This window comes from Chlorocebus sabaeus, chromosome 25 (assembly GCF_047675955.1).
Source record: "Chlorocebus sabaeus isolate Y175 chromosome 25, mChlSab1.0.hap1, whole genome shotgun sequence".
Taxonomy (NCBI): Eukaryota; Metazoa; Chordata; class Mammalia; order Primates; family Cercopithecidae; genus Chlorocebus; species Chlorocebus sabaeus.
In genome coordinates, this window is record NC_132928.1 from 82,758,103 (window position 1) to 82,770,511 (window position 12,409).

General features: G+C 42.1%; 1 protein-coding gene across 3 annotated transcripts; it reads left to right on the plus strand.

Moving 5' to 3' along the window:
• The first annotated feature begins 536 nt into the window (after positions 1 to 536).
• On the plus strand, positions 537 to 10,972 carry COX20 (cytochrome c oxidase assembly factor COX20). 3 transcript variants are annotated; one of them, XM_037986090.2, is made up of 5 exons: positions 1,148 to 1,275; positions 7,609 to 7,723; positions 7,871 to 7,934; positions 8,701 to 8,786; positions 10,719 to 10,972. In XM_037986090.2, the coding sequence occupies exons 1-5, from the start codon at positions 1,234 to 1,236 to the stop codon at positions 10,760 to 10,762; spliced, it is 351 nt and encodes a 116-aa protein (XP_037842018.1). In that variant the 5' UTR covers positions 1,148 to 1,233; the 3' UTR covers positions 10,763 to 10,972. The 3 variants fall into 3 exon arrangements, 2 of the variants coding, with proteins under 2 accessions (XP_007988198.1, XP_037842018.1); XM_007990007.3 differs by lacking the exon at positions 10,719 to 10,972 and having other exon boundaries at positions 984 to 1,275; positions 8,701 to 8,944; XR_005236216.2 differs by lacking the exons at positions 1,148 to 1,275; positions 7,871 to 7,934; positions 8,701 to 8,786; positions 10,719 to 10,972 and adding an exon at positions 537 to 1,063 and having other exon boundaries at positions 7,609 to 7,718.
• The last annotated feature ends 1,437 nt before the right edge of the window (positions 10,973 to 12,409 follow it).

The window sequence follows — 12,409 nt, forward strand, 5'->3', positions numbered from 1 at the left end:
TGCCAGCGAGCAGCAGAGTTCGAAGCAGCATGACTTTGCACAATGACATACTCTACAAGTCCAGTCTCCCAAGAGTGCCCTTTGAAATACATATAACCTGAACGGGAAATGTAAAAGTACATAAAGCAGGCATAAGGTTAAAGGGGAAAAATTATAAATACTAGAAGAAATTGCATTGTATTATTTTGATGGCTGAAAAATGGGCTCGACCCTGCACGCACGCGTTCTCGATTTGAGCTCGCCAATATGCAGTATTTTGTTTCACGTTACGGCGCAGTCGTAGGGAAGAGTGAAACGTGGAACACGACTTCACATCAAAAATGCACGTTGCAGAGGCATTTTTCCTCGGGGACGCAGGAAGACTTCGCCCCACGCGCGCCCTCCCCGCGGACACCAACGTCCTGACGCAAGTTCATTAGCGAGCTGCTCCCTCCATTTTGTCCCCAGTCTCCTTTAGGCGAACTGCGCGGTGCTATTTTAAAGCCACTTAGTAATGAAACTATAAAAGGGAGGAAGTGGGGTGGGCGTGGGAGCCCCGTTTGCGCGAGGCAGGCGCTGGGGACTAAATGGCTGCTGGTGCGGAGTGGGGCTGCCCCGGCACCAATGGCTCGTCCCGTGGCCGGAAGGACAAAGGACACTTAGGGGACGAGGGCCGCCGAGCCAGCGCGGAGCGCCTTCCGGGTCGGTGGGCTGGGGCGGGCTGTGGGCTGCGCCGACCCCCGCAGCGGGGCCCACCCCGCGGGACAAAGCAGCGGCGCCGCGCCCGCTCCCTCCGCCGCGGCCCCGCCCCTCGGCGCGCGCCCGGGGCTCGTGCACGTGAGCACGCGCGCCAGAGAAGACGGTTAGAAATGGCGGTTGGGGCGGAGGAGGGGGCTGGGGCGGGAAGCGGAGCTGTATGGCTCGGTTCCGCCCCCGCCCCGCCAGGAATCCGGGAGCCGGTTTGTTTCCCGAACCCTTCTCCTTCCGTGCTCCCGACCCTGCAGGCTGTGTGCCGGGCTGGGAAGAAAGTGTGACCCGTTCGATGGAACAAAGGACATGACAGCCCAGGCGCCAGCCCGTCCCGGTGCGGCCACTGCGGAATATTAGGAACGTTCCCTAAAATGGCGGCCGGCGCGTGGGGACGGGGCGGGAGGCGGCGGCGCAAGGGGGCGGGACGGGGAGGGGCGCGGCTGGCCAGGCTTCTGCTCCGGCGACCCCGGCGGTGAGGGCGGGTGGAGTCGCGGAGCCGTCCTCATGGCCGCCGCGCCGGAGCCCAGTGAGCCCAAGGAGAGGAAGGTAACCCGGGGGTCGGCGGGGCGCGCGCCGCGGGTGGGCGGTAAGGACGGTCTCCGCGGAGCTCCAAGGCCCGGAGCACGTGCCACTGGCTTCTCTGCCACCCATGGGCTTGAAACTTAACTGTTCCTAGTCCTTATCCCAGCCCCCAACATTTTAATCTAAGTTGCCGGGACAAAATTGACCAAAACTAGGGGGAGGAGGGGACCAGTAGTACTAATGACTTACTACAGGTCATTATGAAATAAACTAACAATACTGAATCTTTTGGCGAGAAAATTTTGCTGCTAAGGGCACTGCACTGTAATTTGCTAGTAAAGGCTAATAGTAGAGATTAAAGCTTCCTTGAGGACAGGTGCCTTGTCTTTAACACGTTGTATGCATCACTTTTAACACAGGAGTAAGTAATTGATGAGGGATGACTTGATTGTACTACGATGAGATGGTTTTCTTCTCCATCACCAGTAGCCTCCCTAGCTGGTGTCCCTGTACTGTCTCCTGAATCCACCTTCCACTGTTATCCGCTGGCCCTTTCCAGTCTGTAAACTGGACAGTTTTCATCCCTCTGCCTAACATCCGGTCGTAGCAGCCCATCCCATCTCTTTAAGGATAAAACCCAAATTCTTGGTATAGTAAAGCTAAACCAAGCGCTCTCCCTGGAAGGGCCCCTGTGTTTCACCAAAGCCGACTTCGGTACTTTCCCCATCTTCCCAGGAATCCTGTACGTCGTTACACTTATCATATTGGAAGGCAATAAATGATCTTGCGTGGGCTCCTTATTAAGGCAGGGAACCCAATTTATATTCTCAGGGCAGAACAGGTATTCAGAAAAGGATAATGGAAGAGGAAAAAAGTTTTAATATAAACTATGGAGATCGTAACACTGGCTAATCATGAGCAAGTATTTATAGAAGACCCACTGTGTGCTAAACGGCTCCTAATATATACTTTTAAGATACTCTCTCAGCTTGTAAATTGTGCTGACTTCTTGCTCTTGCTTGCTTCTCTGGTGGGCTTCCATCTAAATTTGGCCAAGACATCAGATCATATGGTTAATATTAACACATATTGTATAGATTGTTTTCATACTTAATAGCCAACAGGTTTTGTCAGTTGACGTACTACTGGTGCCTTATCTATTTTTACTCTCCCATACACTGCCCATTTGGAATAAGCTTAGTGGTTTTTTTTTTTTTTAAAAAAAGATCCTTGCATACACACAGTAAATCCTAGATTCAGTTTTGTGATAAAACACTGGAATCCTGAATGGGACTTTTGGTAGGAGACAGCTGCTTTTTTTAAAGGTCATAAAGGTGGTTTAATCCATTGGAAATTAAAAAAAAAAAAAAAGGATCAACATTGACCTATTTAATTGGCCCATCAGTAAGTAGCAAAACAATATTGTAGTTGTTGAAATGAAGATAGTTATAAGCCTCCAACTGAGCATGGTCAGAGGTGGGAGGCCAAAAAACAAAAAATGGCTCATGAAACAGTACTACCTATCAGAGCCCATCAAAAAGCTAATTAAATTAATAGAAGCTATGACGAATTAACAGCCCAAGGTACTGTCAGAAAAGAAGCCTGTGGTATTTTTTTAAAAAGAATTTGTCAGTGATCATTACAGCACAACCCAGGGAGGATTATCTTAAGAATTAGCAAACCTAAAGTAAAAATGGGAGTTACCAAGCTGGCATACCTTGATAGAACCAGCCCCTAAAATCTGTCCTCTGCCACATTCTTGTCCTTCAGGAAACTTTAAAATGTGAAATTTCGTACATGTAAATTCACATTCAGGTAAATTCTTAATTCACCCTTTCAAAATATATTTACAGAGTGCCTACTGAGTATTAGGCACTAAACTAGGTACTAGACTGATCAAGACAGGAAAAATCCCTTTAAGGAGCTGACATTCTACTGGGAGAATCAATAAGCAAGACTTCTACCGAGCCAGTGATGCAGAGACGAGGAGGAAGACAGCATGTGTTCGGTAATAACCGTCTCAGCTTGTTAGAGGAATGGCGAGGCCACGGTGCCGGCACTAGTGGCCGAAAGTGGCATGTGAAAGAGCACGGGATCATGCAGGGCCTTTGGAGCAATGATAAGGATTCTGAGCATTATCGAAAGCTACAGAGGATTTATTATAGTCATCTGGTACACATTTTTGTGAGTAGAATCAAGATCTGAAAAGGTACTGTTGATAGATGGTAATTTGATAGGACAGGTTGAGCTTCCCACTTCAAAAAAAACCCCAAAATTTTCTTTTAGTGTCTTATCAGTTTCAGATTTAGGATGCTCAACCTGTATTAGCAATGAAGTTGGTGGGCAGTGGTTTGGCTCAGGATGTATTTAGAATGTAGATCCTTCCAGACTTGTTAATACATTGAACGTGAATTTGATGAAGGAATCAAGGATGACTCTTAGGTTTTGGGTCTGAAAATTGGTTGAGTAGTGTGCCATTAAGAGGCAGGTTTGGAGGTGAAAATGTATTTTGCAAATACTAGGTTCAAGGTGCTTTTTATACATAAAAGTGTCATTCAGCAGATGAATGAGGCTGAAGCTTGGGAGAGATTAGGGTTTGATTGAGAAATCTGGAGTCATGATATAATGGCATTTAATTGAAAGCCTTGAGAGACCTAGGAAGAGACGATTTCTAAGGAGGTAAGAGTGGCACTTCAACATCAGGAGGGAATAGCAGCAACAAAGATGTCAATGAAATTGAAAACCAGGAGACGTATTTGAAGCCAAGTAAAAGTAAAAAAGTTTCAAAAACAAAGGATAATTTGTGCCACATATGCTGAGATGCAGACTTCAGTGGATGTCTTTTGGAGGTCTTTTTTTTTTTTTTTTTTTTTTTTTTTTGAGACGGAGTCTCGCTCTGTCGCCCAGGCTGGAGTGCAGTGGCCGGATCTCAGCTCACTGCAAGCTCCGCCTCCCGGGTTCACGCCATTCTCCGGCCTCAGCCTCCCGAGTAGCTGGGACTACAGGCGCCCGCCACCACGCCCAGCTAGTTTTTTGTATTTCTTAGTAGAGACGGGGTTTCACCGTGTTAGCCAGGATGGTCTCGATCTCCAGACCTCGTGATCCGCCCGCCTCGGCCTCCCAAAGTGCTGGGATTACAGGCTTGAGCCACCGCGCCCGGCCCTTTTGGAGGTCTTGACTGGTGTCAAGTTCAGTGGATAGATGCCTCACTTAAGTGAGTTAAAGGGAGAATGGGAGGTTTTAAGTAGAAAAGCACACTTAAACTCAGAAAGTTTTGCCCCGAAAGGATGGTAATTTAGGAGGCTGATGAGGGGAGAGGGGTGTACAGAGGAATTTTGGTTTTTTTTGAGAGGAAGTCTTGCTGTGTTGCCCAGGCTGGAGTGCAGTGGTGCCATCTTGGCTCACTGCAACCTCCGCCCCCTGGGCTCACGCGATTCTGCCTCGGCCTCCCGAATAGCTGTGATTACAGGCATGTGCCACCATGCCTGGCTAATTTTTGTACTTTTAGTAGAGACAGGGTTTTGCCATGTTGGCCAGGCTGGTCTCAAACTTCCGACCTCAGGTGATCTACCCACTTTGGTCTCCCAAAGTGCTGGGATTACAAGCGTGAGTCACTGTGCCTGGTCAAGAGGGTTGATAGTAAATTATTGCAAGTAAAAAAACTAACGGTGCAAATGAAAGGGGTAGCTACAGAAGCCAAGCCCTTGAGTACGGGAGAGGGAAATCAAGTGCCCAAGTGGGAAGACTGGTGTTAGACAGTCTTCCTTTGCAATTCATCCTTTGCAACCAGAGGAAAGACAAATACGGACACTGAAGCAGATTTAGTGGTGGAACATCAACTGGCTCTAATTTGATCAGATCTGTTTCTATACTTTATTGACATTCTGGCTTGGAAATCTCTTGAGCTTTCCTTAGATCCATCAGGGTGAGCTGGTAAAGCTGCTTTTCTAAATTTCTTTAAAAATATCTAACATTTCCTTAATTTATTTTTAAGGGTTCCTATTTGTTAGTGGCAAAGAGTTAAATCTTAAATTTGCAGGCTACTTAAGGAATAGAAATGTTTAAGGCATGTATATTATGAACAGAATATTTCCATATATAAATAGAATACTTCAAAGGGAGTTATGCCCAGGATCCTTTATTCATCTGCACTTCTGAGCATTTTACAGTTCAGTGTACTTGACTGTAAAGGTATACAGGCTCAAGTTGTTGCATATTCTTCCCATTTTGATAGAAATTGCAGGGATTTATGTACTGAATTGTATTACTTCTTAGACATGTGACAACTGGAAAGCTGCCACGGAACCCTTCAGCCTTGGTTATTTCTTAATGATGTGGTTTGGCACAATGGAAATGTCATAGGCTTTGGGGTGAAACCGACTTCTACCTCCACTCCTGCCAACTCTTATTATTAGCTTTTAAGTCCCCAAGCCTGTTTCAGAGGTAATCTCACAGAGACTGGAGAATTACAAAACATGTAGAGAGCCTGGCACTATTACCCACCCACCCCCACAACCAGCAGCTCTTAATTATGAGATCAACCACTATTATTTTAGATCAGAGAGTTTTGTTGGGGATTGGGTTTGTTTCAGAAGGCACTATTTTAAATAGGATGTGTAGCTTCTATTTAGATATTTGCCTTTAAAGCCAGCTGAGCTATTTTCCTATTGTTTGCAAATTTACTTTTGTTAAAAATTAAGATTTCCTAAAGCAGTGTTTCCCCAGTCTGATAGTCATCAGAAAAAACCACCTGGAGTTTTCTAAACAGACTCCATTGAATCTAAATCAGAATCTGAGAGTGGGACTAGAAAATACTTAGTTCTACACTGTGGTAGAAGCTGGTCTCGCACTCGCATCTTTGCACCTAAGACTAGAGATAAAACTGGTACTAACCCTCTGGTCCCAGCAGCCCATCCTTGGGGAAATAGGCTAGTTAAGGGGCAGTCCTGGACTGGAGCGGTAAGTCCAGCATTCCCCATTTGCATAACACTACCCGCATGATCATATATCCCCTGAGCTTTCATGCCGATAGGAGAAAAGTCTTTTTGCTAAATGAAATCCCCCAACCTCTTGGTAATGTGAAGAACTGTACTGCAAAGCTTTGAAACAATCCTGTGTTAGGCATGCAGTTGGGAGCAGGGGGCCAGAGAGGGAGAGGGAAAAAATGGAATAGAATGATCCAAGAGTAAATAATTTTGCTTTATTATGAACCAAATCACATTTTGTCTCTTCCAACAGATGCTTGAGCCAAAGAAGCAAACATAGGCAGAAATACAATTGAGAATATATATCTTCATGTTTCAATCTTTAATCTGACTTGCCTTTTACTGTCCTTTCCCCGTTTCTTCTAACCTCTTTTGCCTTACAATATATTACCTTCTAGGTATCACCTCATCCTATAGAATCCTCTTCTAGTTTTAATGTTCTGCCCCAAATACTAATGGACAGTGGTTCCTTTTAAAAGCAGCCTTACTGAAAATCTGATACATACTGAATCAAGTTTTAGAAAACAGTTACAATGACTTCTAAACTTTTGTGTTGACAGAAATGCCAGTTCAGCAGTGTGACTGTTCTTTCAAATGTCTGTCTTGCTGCCCTAGAGTGACAGACATCCCAGTTAAACATATTGGGAAAAAGAAATACATAAATCCAATGAAGACTGTAGAAAAAGAAGTCATTTTAGCACTTGAAGAAACTTCAGTCATCTAACCCAACCCGTTCATGTTATAGATTGAGACCATGGAGATAAAAGTAGCCTATAGAATACAAAAGTTAGCGGCAGATCTGAGATAAAAATCCCGCTCTTTGGATCCGCGGGTTTTTCACCACACCTAGCTATCATTACCATGTATTATGAACAAAGAATCAAATATAATCAAGTGCAGCCTCACTTCACAGGCAAGAAAAGAGACTAGAGTTTAATATATTGTCCATGTTTATCTTAACATGAAACATTTACTCTTACAACCACAGTTGATGTTAACCTAGTTAATAAAATATGAAAGGTTTTTAAATGGCACTACATAAGCAAACATGACTCAAATTACTTTTTCTGCTTCCCAAATTATTGGAGTTATTGAAGCAAACTATGCTGCTTTCAATTTCAGTGATAGCCATAAAAGTTACCCTATTGCTTAAGGGTGTTCTGGTCCAATTTTTAAGGCTTTCAGATTTAAAGATTCAGACTGCACACCAAAGCTGTACAAAGATAATACAAGCTGATTTAGGTTGTCACATGGCACATATTCTAGTTTAAACCCTTAACTACAACAAAATAAATGGTGTTGTCATTTTTGCCAAACCACCCCAAAATGAAATACTTTCTTACTCAATCTAGGTTTTTTTTTTTCATTCTAGGCCTTTAAGCTCCGAGGATTTTTAGATGTTCAAAATATTCCCTGCGCCCGGGATTCAATATTGTATGGTTCATTAGGATCTGTTGTGGCTGGCTTTGGACATTTTTTGTTCACTAGTGAGTATCTGTGTTTATTTCTCTATGTACTAAAAAAAGCATTTCTCTATGTGATGAAAGTTTTTTTTCTAGATGGAGTAATGTATATAACAGGCAATTACAACAGGCATTTATGTTCTAATTGACCGTTCTGCTTATTTTTGACAGGCAGAATTAAAAGATCATGTGATGTTGGAGTAGGAGGGTTTATCTTGGTGACTTTGGGATGCTGGTATGTTTGCTAAGTATTCATAATAGGTTATCTAACTCAAAAAGCACGTTTTTTCAGAGGAATCTCCCATTGTGAGATACTCACCCTCAATGAAGAATCTTGACTTTTAAGGACATTTTCATGGAAATCTGTCTTAAAATGCTTGAACACATAAATGCGTATTAGATATTCCATTAAAAAGAAAGCTGTGGTTTTTACACTTCACTTAGGAAAGCCTCAGCCATTTCCCTTACCCTAATACTTACTTCATCCCTGCTTACTCATATCTGAAAATGCTACTTTAAGAATGTGTTTATAACCACTGATGAGTGAAAATACGGATGAGCCTCAAGTATTTGCCAGACCTAAGAGTACGATATGTACGCACTATATGGTTCCATTTATACATGAATTTCTGCAGTGAACTATTTAAGGTGATAGAAATAATTTTATGTAGACATAGCATTATTATCCTGTTAATAATGAGAGCAAATACTAGTTTCTTATAATAACCAATGCTATCAGAAGACTTAAAACTAATGGATTTTATCACTTTACAAATTGTTATGTAGACATCCTTTTCTTTCCTAATAAAAAAGAATGTGTTGATAGTATTCTGACACCAAAACTGCCCAAAAATAGCACTATAAATTAGAATATTCATATTTTTCAGTCTCAGGGTAGTCATCTGTAAGTATTTATGTTCTGTGTGATTTATAGAGAATTTCATAAATTAATTTCTGTAGGACTTTATATTAACAATTTATTCATATTCTTTTCTTCCAAGGTTTCATTGTAGGTATAATTATGCAAAGCAAAGAATCCGGCAAAGAATTGCCAGAGAAGAAATTAAAAAGAAGATATTATATGAAGGTACCCACCTCGATCCTGAAAGAAAACACAACAGCAACAGCAGCAATTGAACAATCTTGAGCATAGAAAAGTCGATGTGAACGAAGTTAATTAAGATCAACCACACAAAACATTTCATGTGCAATAAGCTCTCAATCAAATAAATTAAGTTGTAGTCATTTTTTCCCCCACTTGTCTGGAATGAAAACTTGCCAGTTTATTCTGGCGCTATGTCTACTGCCAGGATAGCATTCTTACATGTTACATATAGTGGACCTGTCATACTTAAAATGTGAAAGAATTATAAAACCTAGTGTTTTAATGTACTTGGAAAGAGTTTCCTTGTAGTAGGAAGTATAGAGTTTAATGATAAGTAAACTTCCCTTAACAAAAACCTCAACCTTATTAGTATCCCATTAAAAAGCAGCAACTACTTACTGACTTCTTAAAAGATTTAAAACGAAGGGACTTTATCACTTTGCAAATTATTTTTTAAATGCATTCATCATTTGAAAGTATTCTCTCATTTCTTAAAATGTGAGTCATCTTCCAAAAGAGTTGTTTTTAACTGCCCTAAACATTTTTGGGAAAGTATGCAGGGTTTAAATTTTTAAGTATAATTAGTTTTGAATTTAAATATGCACATGGAACTTGTTTGGCAGACTGATGCAATAGAAAAATAATTGCAGTATTACTATTAATGTAAACAATCCATTTGAAAGTCAATCAGCTGCTCCCATTAAAATATTTAAAATACAAGAACACCCACAGCATCTAACTAAATCCTCAGGATTTATTCTCTGGAGAAATTCTCCCTTTCTAGGAAAATTAAGTTATTCCTGGTTTTAATCTATACAATTACTTTAAGAAAATCTATTAAATATAACAAAACACAAGCTAGATGCTTAGGAAATGCTTAAAGAAATACTGGGGGGAAGACACCAGCAGTCAACAAGATTGTGGCCATTTCTGGTCCTATTATTTTGATATACCATGGAAGGCACAGAAATAGCAAAGAAGAAAATATTATTTTGATCTACATCTTTTTCTAAAGAAAAATGGAGCTTGCTCCAGTTCTATTCACAAGAACATTTTCCCTCCCATGCCCACCTTTTCTTGTGGCTGTCGCTAGGAAGGTTATGATGCAGAGGCTGTGTGGTTTACCAAATGCCTTAACTTAGCAGTGAATGACACTGTCAAACACATGTTGAGGGAAAATTTTTACTGATTCACAAAAAGTAAGACAGTTTGCCCACTCTTAGTGGCACAAATCAAAGCTGCATGCAGTCTACATTATCCAAATTAGTTATAACCAAATAATTGTTAAAAAATTCTGCCGGGCGCGGTGGCTCACACCTGTAATCCCAGCACTTCGGGAGGCTGAGGCAGGCAGATCACCTGAGGTCAGGAGTTCAAGACCAGCCTGGCCAACATGGTGAAACCCTGTCTCGTCTAAAAATACAAAAATTAGCCAGGCATGGTGGTGCACGCCTGTGGTCCCAGGTACTCAGGAGGCTGAGGCAGGAGAATCACTTGAACCCAAGGTGGGGCGGGCGGAGGTTGCTGTGAGCCGAGATTGCGCCACTGCACTCTAGCCTAGGTGACAGAGACTCCCTCTCGAATTTAAAAAAAAAAAAAAATCCATAGGATATTCAACCATGTTTTTAGAGGCAGCACTGCATGTATGTGGGAAATATCAGATTATCAATAATCTGATAACTGTGGACAGGCCACTTATGCTCAGTTATCCCTTGGTATCCACAGGCCCAAGTCCCTTGAAATAAAATGCCCTCATATTTGCATATAATCTACATACATTTTCCCATATACTTTCAGTCATCTCTAATTACTTACAATGCCTAATATAAAATAAATGCCCTGTAAATATAGTTATTATTTTCCTTTTTTTGTTGTTGTTGTTGTTTCATTGTTATTTTTTGTCTTTACCTCCAGTATTTTCAACCCACGGTTGGTTGAATCCAAGGATGCAGAACTGAAGGACGTGGAGGGCTGACGTGTAACATACGTAACATGTAAAACAGGTCCCTTCCAGCACTAGCACACTGCAATTACATCTTACCCTGAGTAAGAGAGAAGCTCTCTCTTGGCTGGTAAAATTTCCAATGTCTTCACCAATAACAAGGTTAGCTCATTTTCACAGAAGTTTGCATAAACTGGAAACCTGGATAAAAACAAATTTGTAACACATTCGGTTGGATTATTTTTTAAATGCTTCATGTATTTACATGATGATAATTTTTATTCTTGTGCTATTAAGATTTTACAAGTGTATTAATAAATTACTAAAGTCTGTAACACCCACCCTCAATAAGGAGAAACCGGTAGACACTTCCAGTCTCCTACCAATGTCTACCCTACCATCCAACTTCACGTCCAAACTGTGTTTAGTTTTTTGCTAAACCTTCAATGCACTGTGACCCTTTTTTTCCTCTTGAGATGGAGTTTCATTCTCGTTGCCCAGGCTGGAGTGCAGTGGCATGATCTTGGCTCACTGCAACCTCCACCTCCTGGGTTCAAGTGATTCTTCTGCCTCAGCCTCCCATGTAGCTGGGATTACAGGTGCATGCCACCACATCTGGCTAATTTTTGTATTTTTAGTAGAGACGGGGTTTCACCATGTTGGCCAGGCTGGTCTTGAACTGACCTCAGGTGATCCGCCTGCCTCAGCCTCCCAAAGTGCTGGGATTACAGGCATGAGCCACTGCTCCTGGCACATTATGACCTTTATACCGTATCCACGCTGCCACTCAAACTTTTTCGTTTCACTTGGAATGGCTTTTTTACTTCCTCTCTGTAACTTTCCATTTTTTTGCTCACTAGCTTCTGGGAACTACAATCACCTTTTAAGAGTTCTATTTTGTGTCTTATAATCATTGGTGCTTTCCTTGGTCACCAGCAGTGTCAGGTACCATCACGTACAGCCTAAGTTTCTCACTGGCAAAAACCTTGGCCATTTTTATCTTTACATTCTCATCCACAAAATAGTCAATAAATGCTAGACAAAAAACAGTCCAGGTTCCTGGCCGGGCGCGATGGTTCACACCTGTAATCCCAGCACTTTGGGAGGCCAAGGCGGGCAGATCACATGGTTAGAAGTTCGAGACCAGCCTGGCCAACCATGGTGAAACCCCGTCTGTACTAAAAAACGAAATATAAAAATTAGCCTGGCATGGTGGTGTGCAACTGTAATCCCAGCTACTCGGGAGGCTGAAGCAGGAGAATTGCTTGAACCCGAGGGGCGGAGGTTGCAGTGAGCTGAGATCGTGTCACTGCACTCCAGCCTAGGTGACAGAGCCAGACTCGGTCTCAAAAAAAAATAAAAATAGCCCAGGTTCCCCTTCTCCTCTCATCCAGACTTTCACACGTCACAATTTCAAACTGTAAGAGTAACCTACCTTCCATGAGCACCTGGCATCTCCAGCGTACAGCTTCTTTCATTGTTCCATTAATTCCGAAATGTCACACTAGGTGATATAGCAGTAGGTACCAGCTAAATAGCTGATTAAAATAGAATTATGGTTATTAGTAGTCTTACAAACTTCTTGTGGCTTATCTATCATACCTACTTTTAAAAAATCTTTTAAGTGCTTTATGCACTTTCCCCTTCCCTCGCCCCTCCCTCT

What these genes read in the sequence shown, in the direction of transcription:
- COX20 (XM_007990007.3), top strand. Translation starts at nt 1,234, where the DNA reads ATGGCCGCCGCGCCGGAGCCCAGTGAGCCCAAGGAGAGGAAG. An exon ending in GTGAGCCCAAGGAGAGGAAG is followed by an intron (nt 1,276 to 7,608) that starts GTAACCCGGGGG and finishes TTTTCATTCTAG; the next exon opens with GCCTTTAAGCTCCGAGGATT. An exon ending in TGGACATTTTTTGTTCACTA is followed by an intron (nt 7,724 to 7,870) that starts GTGAGTATCTGT and finishes TATTTTTGACAG; the next exon opens with GCAGAATTAAAAGATCATGT.